The 20,359-nt window shown below is 35.7% G+C and overlaps 1 protein-coding gene across 4 annotated transcripts in view; it reads right to left on the reverse strand.

Annotated features, from left to right (window-relative positions):
• PRKAA1 (protein kinase AMP-activated catalytic subunit alpha 1) overlaps window positions 1–20,359 on the reverse strand; it is a 33,397-nt gene that overhangs the window by 4,682 nt on the left and 8,356 nt on the right. For 3 of the 4 annotated variants that reach the window (XM_036068465.2, XM_036068467.2, XM_036068469.2), the window contains 8 exons: window positions 13,183–13,324; window positions 11,436–11,529; window positions 10,951–10,995; window positions 7,238–7,382; window positions 5,817–5,904; window positions 3,507–3,731; window positions 1,660–2,146; window positions 1,421–1,547 (listed from right to left, as the gene is read on the reverse strand). In XM_036068465.2, coding sequence (XP_035924358.1) covers window positions 1,421–1,547; window positions 1,660–2,146; window positions 3,507–3,731; window positions 5,817–5,904; window positions 7,238–7,382; window positions 10,951–10,995; window positions 11,436–11,529; window positions 13,183–13,324 — 1,353 coding nt within the window. The remainder of the gene's footprint in view (window positions 1–1,420; window positions 1,548–1,659; window positions 2,147–3,506; window positions 3,732–5,816; window positions 5,905–7,237; window positions 7,383–10,950; window positions 10,996–11,435; window positions 11,530–13,182; window positions 13,325–20,359) is intronic. The other variant, XM_036068466.2, reaches the window with a different exon arrangement.

The following is a 20,359-nucleotide window of genomic DNA, read 5'->3' on the forward strand; positions in this document are numbered from 1 at the left end:
AAAATAAATTTCAAACCATGTTTGGTATCACACCATTTACTAAAAGTCTATTATAGTCTACTCATATACATACACTGAGATATAAGATATTCTTCCCATTTAAAAATAAAAACAAGAACAAAAATGTCTACTTTCTGCAGTTAATAATTTACCTCAACTTAATCAGTCTAAATAGTTAAGATATTCTAGCAAACTATACATAATGGTAATCAAAGACATTTTCCAAATACAGGTTTTCATTTTCAAAATATTAAAACAGTAAAACAATATTTAACATTTCTTTAAAAAAATTCAAGGAGGTACTTTAAAGATTTTATGCTGCAGTAAGGCCATCATTTTGATGACCAATTAAAATAGCCAACTAAAAGTTTGAATATTTCAGTGATTTAATCATCAGATTGTCTCTGATTGTTTATGACTGTAGGTAAATAGAAATGCACAACAGTCTAAAATTAAGGTTAACAATGTCACTTTTAACTAATTATGACAGTTATCTTGAACATAAGATGCCTTAGTCCCAGGAATCCTTATATAGTGCCTTCATATAAAAGTGATCTATTATTGGGTGCCTGGGTGGCTCAGTCAGTTAAGCGTCTGCCTTCAGCTCAGGTCATGATCCCAGGATCCTGGGATCAAGCCCCGCATTGGGATCCTTGCTCAGCAGGGAGTCTGCTTTCTCCCTCTCTCTCTGCCTGCCACTCCCCCTGCTTGTGCTCTCTCTCTGTGTCAAATAAATAAAATCTTTAAAAAAATAAGTGATTATTTAAGAACACTTTATTGAGAGATAGATAAAATTGGAATCATGTTAACTCTCACAAAACTAATAAAGGATGCATATCTCTGATATGTCTCTAGTGTCAGGCTGGGAGTAAAAGGCTGGGTGAGAGGAGAAAAATAACCATAAGTCCCTAACCTGTCCAAAACATTTCTCTCTCAGTCCCCTGCAAGAAACCTTACTCGACAAATAATTTCTTGTCCTATGAGCTACTAATCAAATCTGTTCACATTGCCTTATCAATCAACTCTAAAAGCTACTTGTACTTCAATTCTTAAATGAAAAATAAAAATATTAAATATCAGATATAAAAAAATACTAGTCAACATTTATTTCCAAATAAAACATTTTATCTTATCAAAATGAACCACACCAAAAAACAGAAATGTGGCAGAAACTATCACTTTAGGATCAGACTACACCTGGCTTTAAGACAATCTTAAAAGGACAATACACAGTAAGATTACAAGAAAAACACGATTCACAAATGTTTACATCACAGAGGCACAAAATCACATTTTATACTCTTTTGCTACTGAATTACTAGGATGAATTCAAGAAACTTCAAAAGAATCAAAGACTAAAAAGCCCAGTTAGGTAACAAGTCTAGTATGTCAACTATGTTGTTTTGTGGGATGTACATACCATCAATACTACGGAAATCCAGTAAGTACGTTCTACTATCCACTTGGTATAACTGTAGACTCATTTTGGAGTATGTACTTGTCACAGGATTCTTCCTTCGAACACGCAAATAATAGGGGTTTACAACCTAGTATATGGTATGGACAAAAACAAAATCAAAAGCAATTCTTCCAGAAAAAATTTTATAGACTACAGGTTTGCCAAATGTGCTTAAAATCAGAATGCCCTTTCTTTCTTACCTTCCATTCATAATCCAGCTGTTTAATTGCTCTACAAACTTCTGCCATGATATCATTCGGTCGACTTTGACTTCTAATTCCCAAATGCCATTTTGCTTTCCTTACACCTTGGTGTTTGGATTTCTGTGGATTTAATTCATCGAGGGTGTGGCGTGCCCTTGGTGTTTCAGCAACCAAGAATGGTACTCTTTCAGGATGGGGCCGAGTCAAATGGTGATCATCGAGAAAAGAATCAGGTGGGCTTGTCGCCAAGTAAAAATCTTTGGCCTCATTCATTATTCTCCTGTTATCTATTATGAGGTGGTAGGCAACTGCCAAAGGGTCCTGGTGATTTCTGTTATAAAGGCAGCTGAGAACCTCCTCTTCTGAGCACTCAAATTTTTCACATACTTCTTTTAAGGCTTCATCATCGATCATGGTTGAACTATATGATGGATCCTCGGGAAAAAGATATTTTGGAAGGTCTTGTTTAAACCATTCATGTTCCCTGAGAGAAAACGGCAGGGTCAGGAGGAGGATTTTGAGTAGAGATGAGACTGCAAGTAACAGTTTGGGGAATTTAGGATATGAATTCATTTATATTTATATTCATATTGTATTTTCATTTTTTCAAACTGAGACTTTCCTCTTCTGGCTCACATTTCATTGTGTATACTGGAGGAAATGCTCCAACCACCTTCTGGTTTTAAGAGGGAGAAAGCAGTGCTGTACCAACAGGAAAAGAAATGTCTACACTTTTATTTAAAGTTTTGGCACAAATGAAAAAGAACAATATTCCATGGCTTCATTATAATTCTCTTCTGATATAATGTTAGGTGAAAAAACCGTAACAACAAAAACAGATGAGTATCATTCACTGAATGCTTACTATGTGGTAGGTTTTAGGCTAAATACTTACTATACATTATCTCAACTCATAAAACAATTCTGTGAAGATAACAACATCTCCTCATTTTTAATGAAGGAACTGAGAGTTTCCTAACTACATATATATAAGGATATGTTTGACCTGAACTATGTCAAAAACAGCTAAAACTAAAAACATCAAGAAAGGAAAACACCCAAAAGAACAATGACTATCTTCTGGGTGACAGAATTAAAGATCATTTTAGTTTTCTATTTTTTGGGTGTTTTCTAATTCCAATTGTCACATATTACATTTAAATTGCAAAAAATACGTAAAACACAAGAAAAAGCATCTTTCACTTAGATATTTTAAATTTTAGAGAATGATTTGTCCTTTTCCACTGGTGGTATAAACATGCCCTTCCATATGAAACTTACAAACCAGTAATTTCACATGTGATTCAGTGTATACTACCCCAAAACCACACATGTCATTAGTTAAGTTAAAATGTCCTCATTACTTGAGATAAACAAAAGGAAAAACAGAGTAATTCAAAAGATCAGAACTCAAATAGCGACACAAATTTACTACTACTGAAAAGCATTAATCTTAATGAGAATACATAAAAGTCAAATATGAGGCATACTACAGAAAATCTTGAAGAACCACTACAAATGTAAAATCCCACCAGGGTCCTTTTTATTTCACATTAGCTATTTTTTCAAATTTAAAAACATGTAATATTCATTGTTACAATTTCAAAAGAAAGATGCATAAGTAAAAAGCCTTGAAAGCCCTTCCTACTACTAATCTTCTTTCCCTAAGGCAGCCTGTTCAGTGTGTATTTTTAAATACCAAAATAAAATAAATGTGCCTATATACTATATTTTTTAACATAAAAATGGCATTACATTGTACATACTGTCCTGCAACTTTTTCTTTCACTTAACTTGTGTCATTGAAACTATCAGATGTGATCATCTCCAAGCTGCATAATTACCTGATATCTTTGATTGTGGCCCTCTTCATGGGATCCACTTGTAGCATATGTTTCAAAAGGCTAATCACAGACGGATTTAAGTACTGAGGGGTATAAAAGATCCCATCACATATCTTCTTAAAAAGAGTTGGCACATGATCATCATCAAATGGAAGGGTTCCACATAATAAAGCATAGAGAATAACCCCACTGCTCCATATATCTACCTCTGGACCTGCATACAATCTGTAACAGGAAATATCAATTGGATTAAATAATCATAGTAACTTGAGAGCCAATCAATGAATCAAAAATTTTAAATATGGATACTTCATAAAGAATTATTAGAGTATGGTTTCTATAGCCATTGCTACACACTACACATAAAGATTCTATACTAATTCTATCAGTATTATCTTTGAAAACAAGTCAAGAATTTTTGTTAAGTTTAGACTATAGCTAAAATTCTGTTCTTACTACCTTACTGTGGTCCTTATAAAATCAATTAAGAATGTACTCTAAACCCACTGTCTCCCAATAACCCAAGACCTCCTACCAAGGCAAAAGGGGCCTGAGGCTATGGAAGAAAGCCAAGGTGACTGGTTCACAGAAGGTTCTAAACTGGTATTTGCAATACACTGTAGCCAACTGACTTAACTACCACAGGCTCTTAGGTCAAAGTCTGGTTTTGGGGAAAGGATGTTTATAAACTGATCAAATAAATTGTTGAACTGATCCATAAATACTGCTTTGAGTACAAGTTCCCACTCATCCAGACCTCACAGGAAGACCTTATCCAAACTGGAAAAGCAGACTTCAGTAATGGCCCATGTATATATGCATATTTACAATACATTTCTTTTGTTTATTTAATTAACACGGCCGCCAGGTCTTGAACTGTTTTCTTCCAAAACAAGTTACATGACACAAATGAAGTAATTTAAAAACATTTTCTGAACATTAGGCTGATATAAAAAGATAATGATGAACCTTGATAAATTTAAAATTAGATACTTCTGCCTTATTCACAGCCATGCCTTTACCCAAATATAATTTCTCTGAGCACACTAGGCAAGCAAGCTTATGAAAACAGACAGAAAATATTGTAGTATTTCTGCATTCTGAATTAGGATGTGAAACATTCAAACAAAGAAACATGGTTTTAGTGTAAAGTTAATAAAAGTTAATTACAAAAATTAGTAAACAAACTTAACCGTCTGTTTTCAATTTCAGTAGGAGAGTGAAGAACAATAACTCTTTAAAAAATTAAATTTTCCTGCCATCTAAGCTATTTGAAAGCTGCACGTTATGTGTAGTGTGTAGCAATGGCTATAGAAACCATACTCTAAGATCCTCATGTTCTCAATGCTGGTAATTGAGAGGTTCGAATTCTTATAATACCGTAGTCTCTAGAAGATTTAAAAATGAAAAATTCAAAATAAATGAGTCTGAAGATTTTATCATACTTCAGTCTAATTCCCCAAGACACCTTATCATAAACATAAAGCTACTACATAATGCCTTTCTATCAGGGTGCCTGGGTGGCTCAGTCAGTTCAGCATCCAACTCTTATTTCAGCTCAGGTCATGATCTCAGGGTTCTGGGATCAGGCTCTGCGTTCAGCAAGGGGTCTGCTTGAGGAGTTCCTCCCTCTCCTTCTGCCCCACCCCCAACTCACAGGCTCTCTCTCTGTAAAATAAACAAACATATCTGAAAAATTAAAGGTACACATTACACTTTTAACTCTTCATTTCCAACTAGTAGGTATTTCTATACTCAAGTTTTTAATGTCTGACCTTTAAAACTTGCTAGTTTTAGGGTGCCTGTGGCTCAATCGGCTGGGCCTCTAACTCTTGATTTTGGCTCAGGTCTTGATCTCAGGGTCCTGAGACTGAGCCCCCCCACTGGACTCCATGCTCTGCAGGGAGTTTGCTTAGTATATTCTCTCTCCCTCTCCCCTCCCCAACCTCACACGCACACACCCACATGCTCTCTAAAATAAATAAATAAATCTTTAAAGAAAAAAAAAAAAACTTCCTAGTTTTAAACCTTCAATTTCTTCTACTGGGGGAAAAAAGTGAGTATTCTCATCTAACTACTTTATATATGATATTGACTTGCAAACCAATATTCTCTTCTATAAATGGAATCTTTAAATCTTACTCACTTATGTTTTATTCTTAAAACATAACACTTTCTGGATAAGGAAATAATAAGCCTTACATGTCTTTCTTTCACTAGAATTTAGTATGACACTACAGACAGACAAAATCTAAGAGAAAAAGAATTATATAAATGTACAGGGGTGGAAGAAAGGGTGTCAAATACTACCTTCCTGAAATTACTTCTGGTGCAGCATAGTTGGGTGAACCACAACTTGTTCTTAAAAATTCACCATCTGACATCATGTTTGAAAGACCTGAAAATGCACAAAATCAATATCCAAGACTTCCCAAGGACAAAAATAAAAACAAAACTCCATTGAACAGTAAAACTGAGTTTGCATTGAAGTGATAAATCATCATTTTGTCCTTTGCTTCAACAAATTCTGTCTTTACTGTTTGCAAATATTTTGCCATTATGCCCTAAAACTTGTAATCTATTTCAGCATTTAAAGTTAGTGCATTATTGAAATTTAATGAGTATATATTAAGCTACTGGTTATTCCACTTACTAGAATAAATTTGGCATATTTAAATTTATTAATACAGAAACTACTAGGGAAAAAATGTACAACAGATGAGTAGAAGAATTAAAATTCAAAGTTTCTATTAACCCCTGTTCTGATTCTTTAAAAAAAATAAAATAAAATAAAAAACAGTAACTTTGAGTACCAAAGTTTCCTCATAGTTTTACTCCAAGAAGAAACCTCTGCCTCCTCAAAAATGCACTAGGTAAAAATAATCATGACAGGAGCGCCTGGCTGGCTCAGTTGCCAGCATACAGCTCTTATCTCAGGATTATGAGTTCAAGCCCCAGGTTGGGTACAGAGATTATTTAAAAATAAAATCATTTAAAAAAAAAAATCATCATCATGACAACTGAGGAGTAAGGAAGTCAAATAATTTGTCAGCAGCAAACCAGTAGCTCAGAGCTGATTGGCAGTGCTCAATGAATCTCTACAGATTATAATACATATATCCCAAACTGAGGAAAATAGTTATAACAATCTCCTCTGATTTAAACTGAAGCTAAGCAAAAGAGAGTTGCAGAGATTCATTTTCTTAAGATTTAATAATGTCAGTGGCAATTTACATAGAAAATAAAGAAAAAATAAATTCACTTTTGACAATCAAAATAATGTTCCTCCAAGCTGAAATTATGCTTTTCTATCATTTAAAATATTTTACTTTTTTTTTTTTTTTTAATAATTTTGTTCATATAATTTACCTTCTGGCTTTCAGAGTTTGAGTAACTCCATTCCAGTCTCTCCTCTTGCTCTATACTTGATCAAAAGAACACACTGGAAATAAGGTTGCTAACTTCTCCTTCACAAATAATAGTCTCAAATCAAATGATGCTTCTAAGGCTACCAACTTATTTACCTACTGTCATAAGACTCAATTTTAAAGACATAAAGCTAAGAAGAGAATTCCTTATCTCTTCTCTTTTTTGTATGCTCACAGACAAAATGGTGAGGATACACTATTTGGGGGTACTCAATCCATTGCACAGAAGTAAAAGTTATCTGAAGAATGCTATTGATGTTCGTTAAACATAACGAATACGTGGAACTATAAAAATCTCCTTACCAAAATCAGCTATCTTTGCATTCATGTGTGCATCGAGCAGGACATTTTCAGGTTTCAAATCTCTATGGACCACCATATGCCTGTGACAATAATCCACACCAGAAAGGATCTGTTGAAACAGACGCCGACTTTCTTTTTCATCCAGCTAAGAAAAGTAGAGAGGCATTTTAAAAGTGTGTTTTTCAGAAGAAATTCTTATACCTACAATTCTCCAACCTATACGACTGTCAAAATGCATGAAATCTTCCAAATGAACCTCATCCTGAGACATTTTTGAAATGGGGAGGAGATGGATATATACAGCACAAAATGCTAAGAGGATCTTGGAACCCAAATCAGTAACTCAACTTTGTTATCACCTTTGTGACTACATTGTCATAGCTTGCTTTCCTCTATATTTCATGAGCTATGTCAAATAGTTTCAATTTCTACTTGAAACTAGACGTGTTTTCTCCTATAAATTGGAAATATTTAATCCTTCATTCCTTTAACAAATATTTATTGAACATCTTCAATGTGCCATGCACTGTTTCAGAAACTCGAGATACAGCAATGAATAAAACAAAGGTCCTAATCTAGTTGATGAAAATCGACAACAGGGACGCCTCGGTGGCTCAGATGGTTAAGGGTCTGCCTTTGGCTCAGGTCATGATCCCAGGGTCCTGGGATTGAGCCCCGCATCAGGCTCCCTGCTTGGCGGGAAGCCTACTTCTCCCTCTCCCTCTACTGTTCCCCCTGCTTGTGTTCTATCACATAAATAAAATCTTTAAAAAAAAATCGACAATAAAAAATAAATATAAAAAAATAACATCAAGGAGTGTTTTGAAGAAAAATAAAGCAGAATAAGGGCACAGAGAATTATGTTGGGGTGGATGATACTATTTTAGACTATATGAGGAAGTAACATTCGAGATTTTTAATGAATTAGCAAGCAATCAAATTATATGTCCTGAAATAAAGACATTCTAGTTTTAACAAAAGAAAAACCTTTATTCATTTGTTTAATAAAATATAAAAAGCATGTATCTGAAAAAAGTTATCTTATGTAGCAACTAACATTTTAAAAAATATTCTTGGGGTGCCTGGGTGGCTCAGTTGTTAAGCGACTGCCTTTGGCTCAGGTCCTGATCCCAGGGTCCTGGGATCAAGCCCTGCATCGGGCTCCCTGCTCTGCAGGAAGCCTGCTTCTCCCTCTCCCACTCCCCCACTTGTGTTCCTTCTCTCGCTGTGTCTCTCTCTGTCAAATAAATAAATAAAATCTTTAAAAAAAAAAAATTCTTTAAGAAATCTCACTCAAAAAAAAAAAAACCTTCTCATTCCATTTATCCATATTTTCTTGTCTTATGATTTTTTTCCTCAAAAGTAATAACCATTACTTGAATGAGCCTCTACCAAGAAGTCACATTTAATAAACAGCCTATTAATTCTCTAGGCAAAGGACTCTAATATGCAGTTCTCTAACAGAGGCCACAAATTAGCATTCTAAAACCAGACTTCTACACTTCACATGGCAGGGACAATCTAGGAGAAAAGATAAACTAGTAATTTCTTTTGAAAGCAAAATTAAAACTACTGAAGAACTATGAGATACCCTTCCTCTAGAGAAAATAACAATGTGTTAGCAGTCTCATTTATTTCTAGAAAAAATGTAGTGTTCACTTTTTTAATACAACTTTATATCAAACATACTAAGTGAAGAAAAGAATGTGTTCTAAATGTGAAAGAAAACTGATTAAACAAAATATAATAGGTAAACTAAACAGGCTACAAAAATTAAAATTATATTATATTGACAAATACAGTACAAAAGATGGAGGGGAAGTCTACAAAAGAATATAAGAAAAGTTAAAGCATATTTCCAGTTAAACATGGCAGATCAAACCTTTTGTCTCCACCCTTTGAAACATCACTAAAATGACATTAGCATATAAAGACAAAAAGAGCAAGAGAAGTGACAACAGTCATCAAGAGGAGTCGGTGGGCATTAAGGAGGGCACTTGAAGTCATGAGCACTGGGTATTATATGCAACCAATGAATCACTAAATTCTACCCCTGAAACTCATAATACACTATATGTTAACTAAACTGAATTTAAATAAAAAGTTAAAAAAAAAAAAAAGAGGAATCACTAAACTGTACAATGGATGAACAGTGATAAAGACTTCACCAACAGAGAGAGCAGAAACCTAAGCCCACAGGGGTGGAAACCAATAATAAACTAGCCTGCACACAGAACCCTGGAAAAGCTTTTAGAAGCCTTGGAAATTTGGGAAGGGAGAAATGAGAGGAGGACTGAAAACAGGACAATCGGTTACAGTAAGAAGTTTTAAACTCACCCCACCTGAGCAATAAGACCCATGATTTACTCTAGGAAGGCTGAACCAGCTCTGTTCTCAAGGACACCAAGGCAGAGATGAGGCACCAGAAGGAAAACACGGGGATTAAGTGGAAGTCAACATACTAACTACTGAGACTTGCAGGCCTCTTCCCATTTCAGCTCTCAGAGTACTGACAGCTAATACCCTCAAGAAACTTGGAAGGTTTCTTCTGGAGCAACTTTCTGATCTAAAATTTGAAATTACGGACATTTGGTATATCCTAATAAAATGGACAGATCCCTACCTATTCAAAGGATGGGAAGGCCCACCAATCAATAAGTTCCACCTACATGAGCTTGGCATTCAGTACCTCACTCAAATAAATATAAGTAGACAACCAAGAATCACCAGACATCTGAGGAAGGGCCATGTACAAAAGACCAAGACCAATAAAATGGAGCACAGAAGGTACAGTAACAATGCAGGAAACAGATGAAGACTTAAAAAAACAAAAACAAAACAAAACAAAAAAACACTACAATTGTTGACTCTTAATTATAGATAACAAACTTATGGTTACCAAAGGGGAGATGAGTGGGGGCATGGGTGAAATGGTGATGGGGATTAAGAGTACACTTATCATGATGAGTACTGAGTAATGTACAGAATTGCTGAGTCACTAGACTGTACACCTGAAACTAATATAACACTGTGTGTTGATTATACTGGAATTAAAATTAAAAACTTTAAAAAAAAACCTAATTGTTATCCTCAGACAGATAAGGTTATTGTATCTGTTGAGCAGAACTGGCTATTTAAAAAAGAAAATTTCAGAAAACAAGAAAGATCTTTGAAATAGAAAATATGGCAGCTGAAATGTTAATATGCAACAGGTAAAAAATTGAAGAAAATTCCCATAATGTAAAGCAAAATGACCAAGAAATGACAAACGGAAAAGATAAGAGAACAAGATGCCAATTCAACTTTTGCCTGTTTCCATTATTCCAGGCATAACATAGTGGGGGGGAAGGGAGGGTTAGTGAACAGAGAAATAGAATACCTGAAAATTGAAAAGAACCATGTTAAAAAATGGTAAAATCAAAATTAACTTGGTCATTTAATGAGCTTGGTTTTGATGAAAGTAAACAGATACACTACATAGAACAAATGAATGAATGATATAAAGAACTTTAGACTGGGAGGGAAAAAATGGCTTCTCATTGCTAGATACAGGTCTTCTAGAAAGAGGTTTTAGCATACCACATAACCTGGGTATAAGAAAAAAAATATGGGTGGGGGGGCAGTGTTCACTTTTTGGGTCTGTAACTTAAGACCTGTTCCAAATGCCTTCTAAAGTTCCTTCCAACTCTAAATTCTTTAAGTCTAATTCCTACCTCCTTCATGGAGCCTGTTCTTACTACTCCAGGTACATCAGATTTCTGAAACCAAAAAATGAATGCAATTTAAATGTGGCTAGGGTTGACTAGCAAGGCCTAGATCTTTTAAGTATTAATACATTTTGTAAGGATTAAATATACACTTCAAGATACATGTTACAAGTATTTGTATACCCCAAAAGCATGAGTTGGAGGATCATGAGTTTTGGGGTCTCAATCCAATTCTGTCATTAATAAACCACGTAACCTTGAGTAAATATATAAATCGTGAGTCTCAGCTTCCACATCTGCATAAGCAGGCTAAGGAAGTATCTTTAAGGTTTTTTCTAACTCTAAATAGTCTATGATTCTAGACAAATACATGACTAAGGGAACTGATTATTAAGTAGACCTCTTAACAAAATCACTTTCTGACATCTTAAAGCTAGTAAGGAACAAGGGGAGTTACAAAATATATACAGGATTAAATCAGAACTGCTTACCCTTCCATTTTTACAGATATAATCAAATAGCTCTCCTCCTGAGACATATTCCATCACCATGAAAATATCAGATGGTGTACTGATGACCTGGTACCTGGTGAGAGAAAACATTATCTACCAATATTAAAACATGTATATTCATTCATTCAGTAAATATTTACTAAGCGCCTATAATATAGCAGGCACTATGCTATTAGCTGGGAAAACTGCAGGGAACAAAACAAATTCTCTGCCTTCATGGAGTTCATGTTCCAGGAGCCAGGAAACAGACACTAAATAAACAAGCAATATCTCAGGTGGTGGAACATGCTATGAAGAGAAACAAAGCAAACTAAGGGGAGTCTCTCATACAGGGTGTTTAAGGAAGGACTCTGATAAAGTAACATTTGAGCAGAACCTGACAGAAGGGAGCAAACCATACCATGATCTAGGAAGAAAGTGAACCAGGCAGAGAGAACAGCAAGTGCAAAGGCCCTGAGGTAGAAGCCTGCCTGACATGTTTGAGGAATGGTAAGAAGGCTAGAGCAGAGTGAGTTGGCAGAGAGAAACAGGATGTGGAGACAAAGAGGTAACTGGAGATTAAAGGACAGAGAACCTTACAAGTCAGGATGAAGCTTTGGCTTCTACTCTAAGGGAGATGCAAAGCTACTGAAGGTTTTAAGCAAAGTAGTCATGTGGTCTGATCTATTAAAAGGGTAGCTTTAATTTATGGCAGCAATGTGAAGAACTGACTGCGGATGGTAAAGGGAGAAGCAAGAGGCTACTGCAGGAGTCCATGACAGAGATGATGGTGGCTCAAACGAGGTTGATGGCAATGAAGGAACTGAGAAACACTAAGATCCTAGATCTATTTTGAAGAAAGAGATGGAATGGATGGTAGGAAGCGAGAGAAACAACGAAGTTAAGGATGGTTCCTACGTTTTGCCCTGAGGAACTGGATATTAACACAGAGGGTGAGAACTGTGTGAAGAGCAGGCTGGGGGAGGATAACTGAAAGTTCAGTTCTGGCATCCAAATGGAGATGTAAAGTAGGCAGTGGGTGTATGAAACTGGGATTCAGGGAAGAGGTATGAAAGCAGGAGATGTGTACTTAGGGGTCATCAGCACCCATATGCACCTTAAAACCATGGCACCTCAGCAAATGAGAAGAGGTGAGAGTGAAACAAATCTGGAGCCAGCCAGTTCAGTATAAAAGCCTTAGCAGTTGTAACTGACAGCCCGCATAAGAAAACTGAGCAGTAAGTTCGTTCTATGGAGACCCTACAATTGGCAACTGTAAAACCACCAGAATTCTACTACTGCCCTTCTGAATACTGGATTCCTGAAATTCTGTCATTTGTGATTTGTTTTATCAGATATAAGCAGAGTGGGGGAAACCCTTTCTACTGCCTTTCTCTTGTCTCTAGTGAGGCTAAGTGACATCATGTGAAATGTGGAGGTCAACATTTTCTACTAGCAAATCATTGTTGGTTCTATAGCAATAGGAGCACAGAAAGTTATCGATCAGACGGCATGTACAGAGGACAAGAACGAGAAAGTTAACAGCTGATAAGCACAAGGGCAAAACATGGACATAGATTTAAGTGACCATGAACAGGGTTAGATGAATACATGAACAGGCAGAAATTTTAAAACCTTGAGGGATGATTCAAGAAATGTCAGTCATCTTTCTCACTTGTCAGATTAAGCAGGTTAACCAAAATGATTAAAAAATGATATGACTATATTTAATATAATCAGATCTTACAGTTTAATTATATGAGGGTGCCTGAAAAGCTTGAGGTTCTGAATTTCTCTGCGGATTTTTCCTACCACATCAAGGCTTCGAATCTTCTGTCGATTGAGTATCTTCACAGCAACTTTATGCCCAGTCAATTCATGTTTGCCAACTGTAGGAGAAATAATTTTAACAAATTAGTGCCAGGCTTGATTAATAACATTTTAGATGTTATTCTAAGAGTAGTAATCTCAGAAAATACTGAGCAAATTTAACTTCCTTTCAGTTCTGCCTGATTTGCCCCTAAATGTTGTTTACATGTCCAAGAGTGATTAAGTGATAGAATACATAGGAAACTGGTAACAGTGGTTTCTTCCAGAAAGGAAAACTGGAAAGCTAACAAAGAGAGAAAGAAAAGAAACTTCCTTTTTGCTGTATACCTTTTTGCGCTTTTAAATTCTTACTTATTTTTTAGTTCTTAAGCTATCATACATACAAACTGAACTTTTAAAAAAAATAACTATTTTCTTTTGGTGAACAGTTCTATGGATTTTAACATATAGAAACTGGTAAAGCCACCATTAGAATCAAATACATAACAGTTTCGTCATCCCAAAAAACTCCCTCCTGCTACAGACACATTTCCCCTACCCATAACCCTTTGAACCTTCCAAATTCAGTTCATGAACATGCAGTTTCTATTTTTAAGAATTAAAAAAATTAAGTGATTTTCTTTCAATTTTGAATGCTATGCCCAGATAATCAATGGTGACAGCAGAATTTAGTCTCCAAAACTTAGCTTTTATTTACCCTTCCTCTAGAACCTACTGTAGAATATATATCCTATCAAAATCAGGAAAATAAACCAAGGAAGATAATATCCAGTAAAGAAGGGATCCAGTACAGGAGAAAAACTAAGATAATCCCCAATATGGTAATGAGGCAAAGTCCTAGGTAACAGATGTGTAGATGGCCTAGAGGCAACAAATCCAGACAGAAATGTGATAGAGGATCCAAGATGGCTGCGGGAAGGGGAGACTGATAAATTATCTTACAGGTTTCAAAGTACAGAATATTGTATTGAGAGAGATTTTGACAAAGGCATTTGAAGATACAGGAAATATAGCCTCAGGTTCAAAGAAAACTAAGCAAATGGAAAAAAACAAGGTAATTTAATAACTCCAGGAAAAATTATAAATAAAGAAAACAGTCACAGTATTGGCTTGGCAAATAGTTTTTACACAGTCACAATTATGAAATGCTAAATACGGATTTTTTTAAGTATGATATAATTATATTAGAATAATGAGGGTGTACAGGAAAAGGTGTAAGAGAACTGAAATCCTTATGTATCATAATAGAAAGTCAACAACAACAAAAAAAATCCATCAACAAGAATTAAGAAATAGCTTGTATGCATGCATAGATCAATTAGAAATATAGAGGTTAAAAAAAAAAACAACTAGAGATAAATACTAGAAGAAAAGAGTTGAGAGTGAGGGTAAGGAATTCTGTTTTATAAATATACCATACCTCTTAACACTATTTGACTTTTTGAAATATATATGTATCAAGTTTTGTTTTGTTTTAATAAGTGACTTAAGGGTTTAGCTTTTTAGGAAGAAAATGTTCTCTTCTAACTTAGAACATAGTTTGTAAGACTAATAGCTGAGAGCTCTCCCTGGCAATCTTGATAATTACCAGCTGAAAAGCAAAGATAATGATAAGTAAGAAATCCGTTCTTAGTTATTAATGTTTGTTATGTACTAAATTGTGTCTCCCCCAAAATTCATATGTTGAAACCCTAACCCTGGTCTCAGAATATGACAGTATTTAGAGATAGGGGCTTTAAAGAAATGACTGTTAAAATGAGACAGTTTTGGTAGGTCCTAATCCACCCTGACTCATGATATCCTTCTAACAGGAAATCTGGACACACAGAGAGACAACAGGGTACACGCAGGAAACCGTGTGAGGACACAGGGAGGAGGCAGCCATCTGCAAGCTAAGGAGTCCTCTCCTTAGGACTCATAAGGCACCAACCCTACTGAAACCTCAATCTCAAACTTTAAGCCTCCAGACTGTGAGAAAATATGTTGTTAAAGCCATTCAGTCTGTGGTATTTTGTTATGGAAACCCTTAGCAGATTAATACAATACTTCTTACTATTTCCAAGTTGAAAACTCAACATTGATATTGTAAACTTCTTATGTTTTTTTTAAACAAAGAATTTTTCCTCATTATTCCAATCAAGCTTTCCCGCTTGATCTGGGATTTGGGATGGAGTTGAGCCTGCCCACCCTTTAAAAACCCTCAAGGATTATGAACCACTGCAGGTTTTTAAAGCAAGGAAGCAACAAGATAATTAAACTATCTTTCTAAAAGACAAAACACTCATTGCTTGCTCCTCACTTAATATTTGCTCTTGATGATATAACAATAAAAAGCATAGAATTTTAGAAACTAAAGAGAACTCTACAGATCATCAGGTCCAATGGTTTTCAACAATTCAACATTTTCCCCCCACCAGCTAACCAAGATAACGAGTGATGGGCTCTTCTACCCCACCATAACCCCGGCATTTGAGAGGGGCAGGGGATGGGGTAATTCCTCATTATTTTGAATTTTTTTAAGCATTTGCTACTTTCCTTAAATGTTTTAATTAATAATATTAAATCCAAGGTTAGGTTATACAGATATTCCACATTTGGAGAAAAAAGTCTTTGTTAAGTAAGACTCCAAGAAAAGTATTTAAGTCAGAATATGTCTCAATCCTTTTCAAAAATACAATTTACCACCGAAGTTCACCTTCCATTTTGTCCAGATTCTTGAACCTGCACAATCCCTCTATAATACAAATCTTTCCAGCAAGTGAGCAAATGTGTAACTGCACCATAGTCTACCCTAACCCAAAGCACTGTCACAGAATCAAAAGTTTTTAAACTACTACAATGTAAATGGAATCTCTAAATTTTCTTATAACCTCCATTTGTATAGCTCAACTAATCTCAAAACCATCCATGGCTAAGAAATTACAGAAGTTTCCTGAAAGATAGCAGAGTAAGAATGCACTGGACATACTTCCATCAAAAACTCATTAAAATATACATTGATATTTTACATTGGGGGATCCAGAAAAAGCTATAATCGTAGCTGAAATGGACTGTGGAAATTAGAAGCACATTCTAATTTCTCATAAGGCTTTCTCCAGTCTCCTGTATCAATCAGATGCGATTAAGAGCAGTCAACTTGACTGTTAAACCCCAATTCAGGAAGCATCTTCTTTCTTAGACCTAGTGTATTGATACCTGAACAAGTAGTAATCTCATCTGTCCCAACTACCCCCAAAATCTCCAAGCAATGGCTTAGTAGAAACCCTCTCATTAATTGCATAGCTGAAACAAGACTAGGACAGCCACAATACTGGACACTACTGGCAGACTCAGATTTGGAAAGAATATGAAAGCAGAATCCATTTGGGACTGAACTCCAATTCATCACAAATCAACCACAGTTCCCTCATATCCCACCCCGAATTTCAACCCCAATTAACTTTAAGTAACAACTGGGTCTTACTGAAACTCCAGATGTATATTCTATCATTAAATAAGGAACTGAAATAGGAGATTCAAAGCATTCTCTCAAATGCATTCATGTACTGGGCATCTACTATATGCCAGTAACACTGCCACAGAAAACAGTAGTAACCAAAAGCAACCTGGTCCCTGGGACCTTCCTGGCCTCTGAAGATGACCAAAATAACTGTAAAGTAAGAAAAACCAAAAAGTTTTAAAGTGCAAAAGACTAAAGCAAAAAGAATAGACATTAATAATGCTCATCCAAGAACTACATGAATGTTGTAGAAAAAATTAACTATCACAAGGTGATAAGAAATACAGATGTTATGGAGCATCGGCTGGCTCAATCAGTAGAGCATGGGACTCTTGATCTCAGGGTTGTAAGTTTGAGCCCCACACTGGGTGCAGAGATTACTTAAAAATAAAATCTTTTAAATTAAAAAAAAGAAATATATAAGTTACAAAATAAGAGCAGAGCAGGATGAATTTTACAACAGAACAATTAAAATGATTTAGAAAGCAGTACATTGCAGAAATGTGACTGAAAATTTTATGGAACACATACCAAAAATGAGGAAGAAATTAGCAAGAAAAAGAGGGATTGCCGGAGTCCAGCTCCAGCCGGGGTGGGTCTCTCGTAGGAAAGGACGGCGTCGGCGAATGAGGAGACACAGACACAGGGTCAGGTTGCAAGCATCTCCTCCTGACAACCTCGGAGGAACTTTATTTATATGTTAGGATATTTTTGTTTTTCCAAATCTTAGATCATTTTCTGGATTACAGCCATAGCCTTCTTTCATTTTTCCTTTGTAATGATTAACATGACCTTTATTGATTTCTGCTTATTGGCTTTCGCTAAAACTAAAAAACAGTACGCAAAGAGAAAGGTGCTAGACAGAGCGTGACCGTCTTGTTATTTTGTTCTATAGAAACTAATTCTTCGTGGAATTAGTTTCATTATGATTGCTTAGATAGGCGTAACTAAGATGAGTAGTCACTTTATCATGAAACCCCAGAAATATTCCCACAATTATAAAGATTGCCATAAATAAAATGAAAAAGAATAGCAGGAGCCAGCCCAGAAATATTCCCACAATTATAAAGATTGCCATAAACAAAATGAAAGAGAATAGCAAGAGCCAGCTGTGGAGTCTCCTGTTTTCAGGATCGTCCCCCATACTTGGACTTTGTCAAACAGCATGAGTAGCTTGGCTCGCGCCAAGGAATGGTGATAAAGAACAGAGAATCAAGTAAAATTCAACTCACGCACAAGAGAGAGTAGAGTATTATTCCACCTGTGAATAATAGAAGCCCCCTCCAAAAGAAAGCTAAATGAACAGAATGAAATCAATAACCAAACAATCAAGGTACAACTGAAGACTTTTTTCTAATACATGAACATTTCATCAAATTATAAATTAATTAGAAAAAACAGAGGCATATCTTCTTCAGTTTTGAAGCAACAGAAATCACAAAAGTATGACTGTATAAATAGTATTCAAACAAAAATTGAACAGTAGCAAGGGAGGGGAAGGTGTCATGACAGCCACTGTAACGAAATCAAATCCTCTCTCTCTCTCTCTCTCTCTCTCTCGCTCACACACACACACACACACACACACAAACACACACACACACTACTACTAAGTAAATAACTAAGCAGGGTACATGATCAGTTTGTTTTTTTAAGGGAAAATTAGTGCACTAATTCCTTTTTCATGGCTGGTATACCAATAGAACATTTTAGGGAAATAAAAGGGCAACTGGTATCTTAGAATAGCATTAAGAGCAATATATTTTTTTAAAAATCTGTAGTTCCCTTACTCAGAATTTAACTTAGAATTAAGTAGATTTAAAAATGTGCATAATTATTGCGCACCTGGGTGGCTCAATCGGTTAAGCATCCCACTCTTGGTTTGGCTCAGGTCATGATCTCATGGGTCCTGAGATCGAGCCCCAGGTTGGGTTCCACACGGGAGTCTGCTTGAAGATTCTCTCCTCTGCCCCTCCCCCCACTCATTCTTTCTCTCTCTCTCAAATAAATCTTTTTTTTTTTATTTATTTGAGAGAGAGAGAGAGAGAGCACATGAGAGGGGGGAGGGTCGGAGGGAGAAGCAGACTCCCCGCTGAGCAGGGAGCCCGATGCGTCCCAGGATCATGACCTGAGCCAAAGGCAGTCACCCAACCAACTGAGCCACCCAGGCGCCCTAAATAAATCTTTTTTTTAAATGTGCATGATTGTTTTTATTATAGTGTCTTATTTAAGAACAAAGACGGCAAATAACCTAAATGACCAATTTCAGAGAACAGTTTAATACCTTGCTATTCCAACATAACAGACTTTCTCATAAGACTATAGAAAATGTTCTTATAAATATGAAAAGAGCACACAAAAATTATATATGCATTCTACATTTTCTAGCTACATCAAAAATATTTATATGACAATGATAATGTGCTAAAATGAAAATAGTTATCCTACAGTGATTTTTTTCAAATTTTACTTACTGTTTCATATTCTTTACAATTAAAAAATCTGAAAGGGAAGAAAAAAAAAAAACAATGATAGGTGTTAGATTCACCTTTTTTAGAAATAGGGCTGAACGCCCCATTCCCCTTCTACATGAGAAGGCAATCTGTGTACAAAACACAGACCTGGGTTCTTTCCAGTATGAAGGTTGTTTACTTAATGTTTGACCTGGGCAAGTTAAATCACTTCAACCTTCTATTCATTTGTCTATAAAAATAAGAATACCACATACTCCATATAAGAGTGACTGTAAGGAATGCATGAATTAGGGTTTGTAAAGCACTTTTCATGGTATCTGCCATAGTAAATGCTTGATAAATAAATGGTGGCTATCACTATTTAGAGCTATTTATTTTCCACTGCTCCCAAATCTGCCCCATCCCTATTTAATCAGCCCTAAATTTTCTGCTTTAATCCACATATGGCCAATTATCTCAGCTCTTTGATTTGTCCTCCTTATCCACTTAGATTCAGTAGCATTCCTTTAAGCCCTAATAAGTGCTAAATAATAGCTATAATTTCTATGCATCTAGCTCCCATCCCCATAAGCTTCAATTCCACAACCTGCCCCATCCTCCCCCCTTCCATCACCACCAATCCTGAGATTTCTACCTTCCAAAGTTCAACCCTTCCCTGACTTTGGTTAATTTTCAACATATTATTGCTAAACATACACACTTAGCACCAAATCCTTGACAGTGATTTCACCTACTATCTAAAAACTACAGGAACACTTAGTCAGTCATACAAGAGCACAGAGCTAAAACACAGGCTAATCAGACTTGAGTTTAAATCAGATTATTTAAAAATATAAATCTACTTGATTTATAACACGTAACATAATTAAGATACACAACTGTGTAGTTAATATTCATGACATACCCACTTTATGCCCAAACCTACTGATGCTCTAACTCTAACCAACCCTAGAAGACTGACATTATTAGTAACACTTTACAGGTAACTGAGGAACAGGAAGAGATCCCTGAGATCATGACTTGAGCCAAAATCAAGAGTCGGACACTTAACCGACTGAGCCACCTAGGTACCCCTATATAGTTTTGAAAAGAACAATAGACTGAACTGCCCCATACCAGTA

This window comes from Halichoerus grypus, chromosome 2, assembly GCF_964656455.1.
Source record: "Halichoerus grypus chromosome 2, mHalGry1.hap1.1, whole genome shotgun sequence".
In the NCBI taxonomy this organism is placed as follows: Eukaryota; Metazoa; Chordata; class Mammalia; order Carnivora; family Phocidae; genus Halichoerus; species Halichoerus grypus.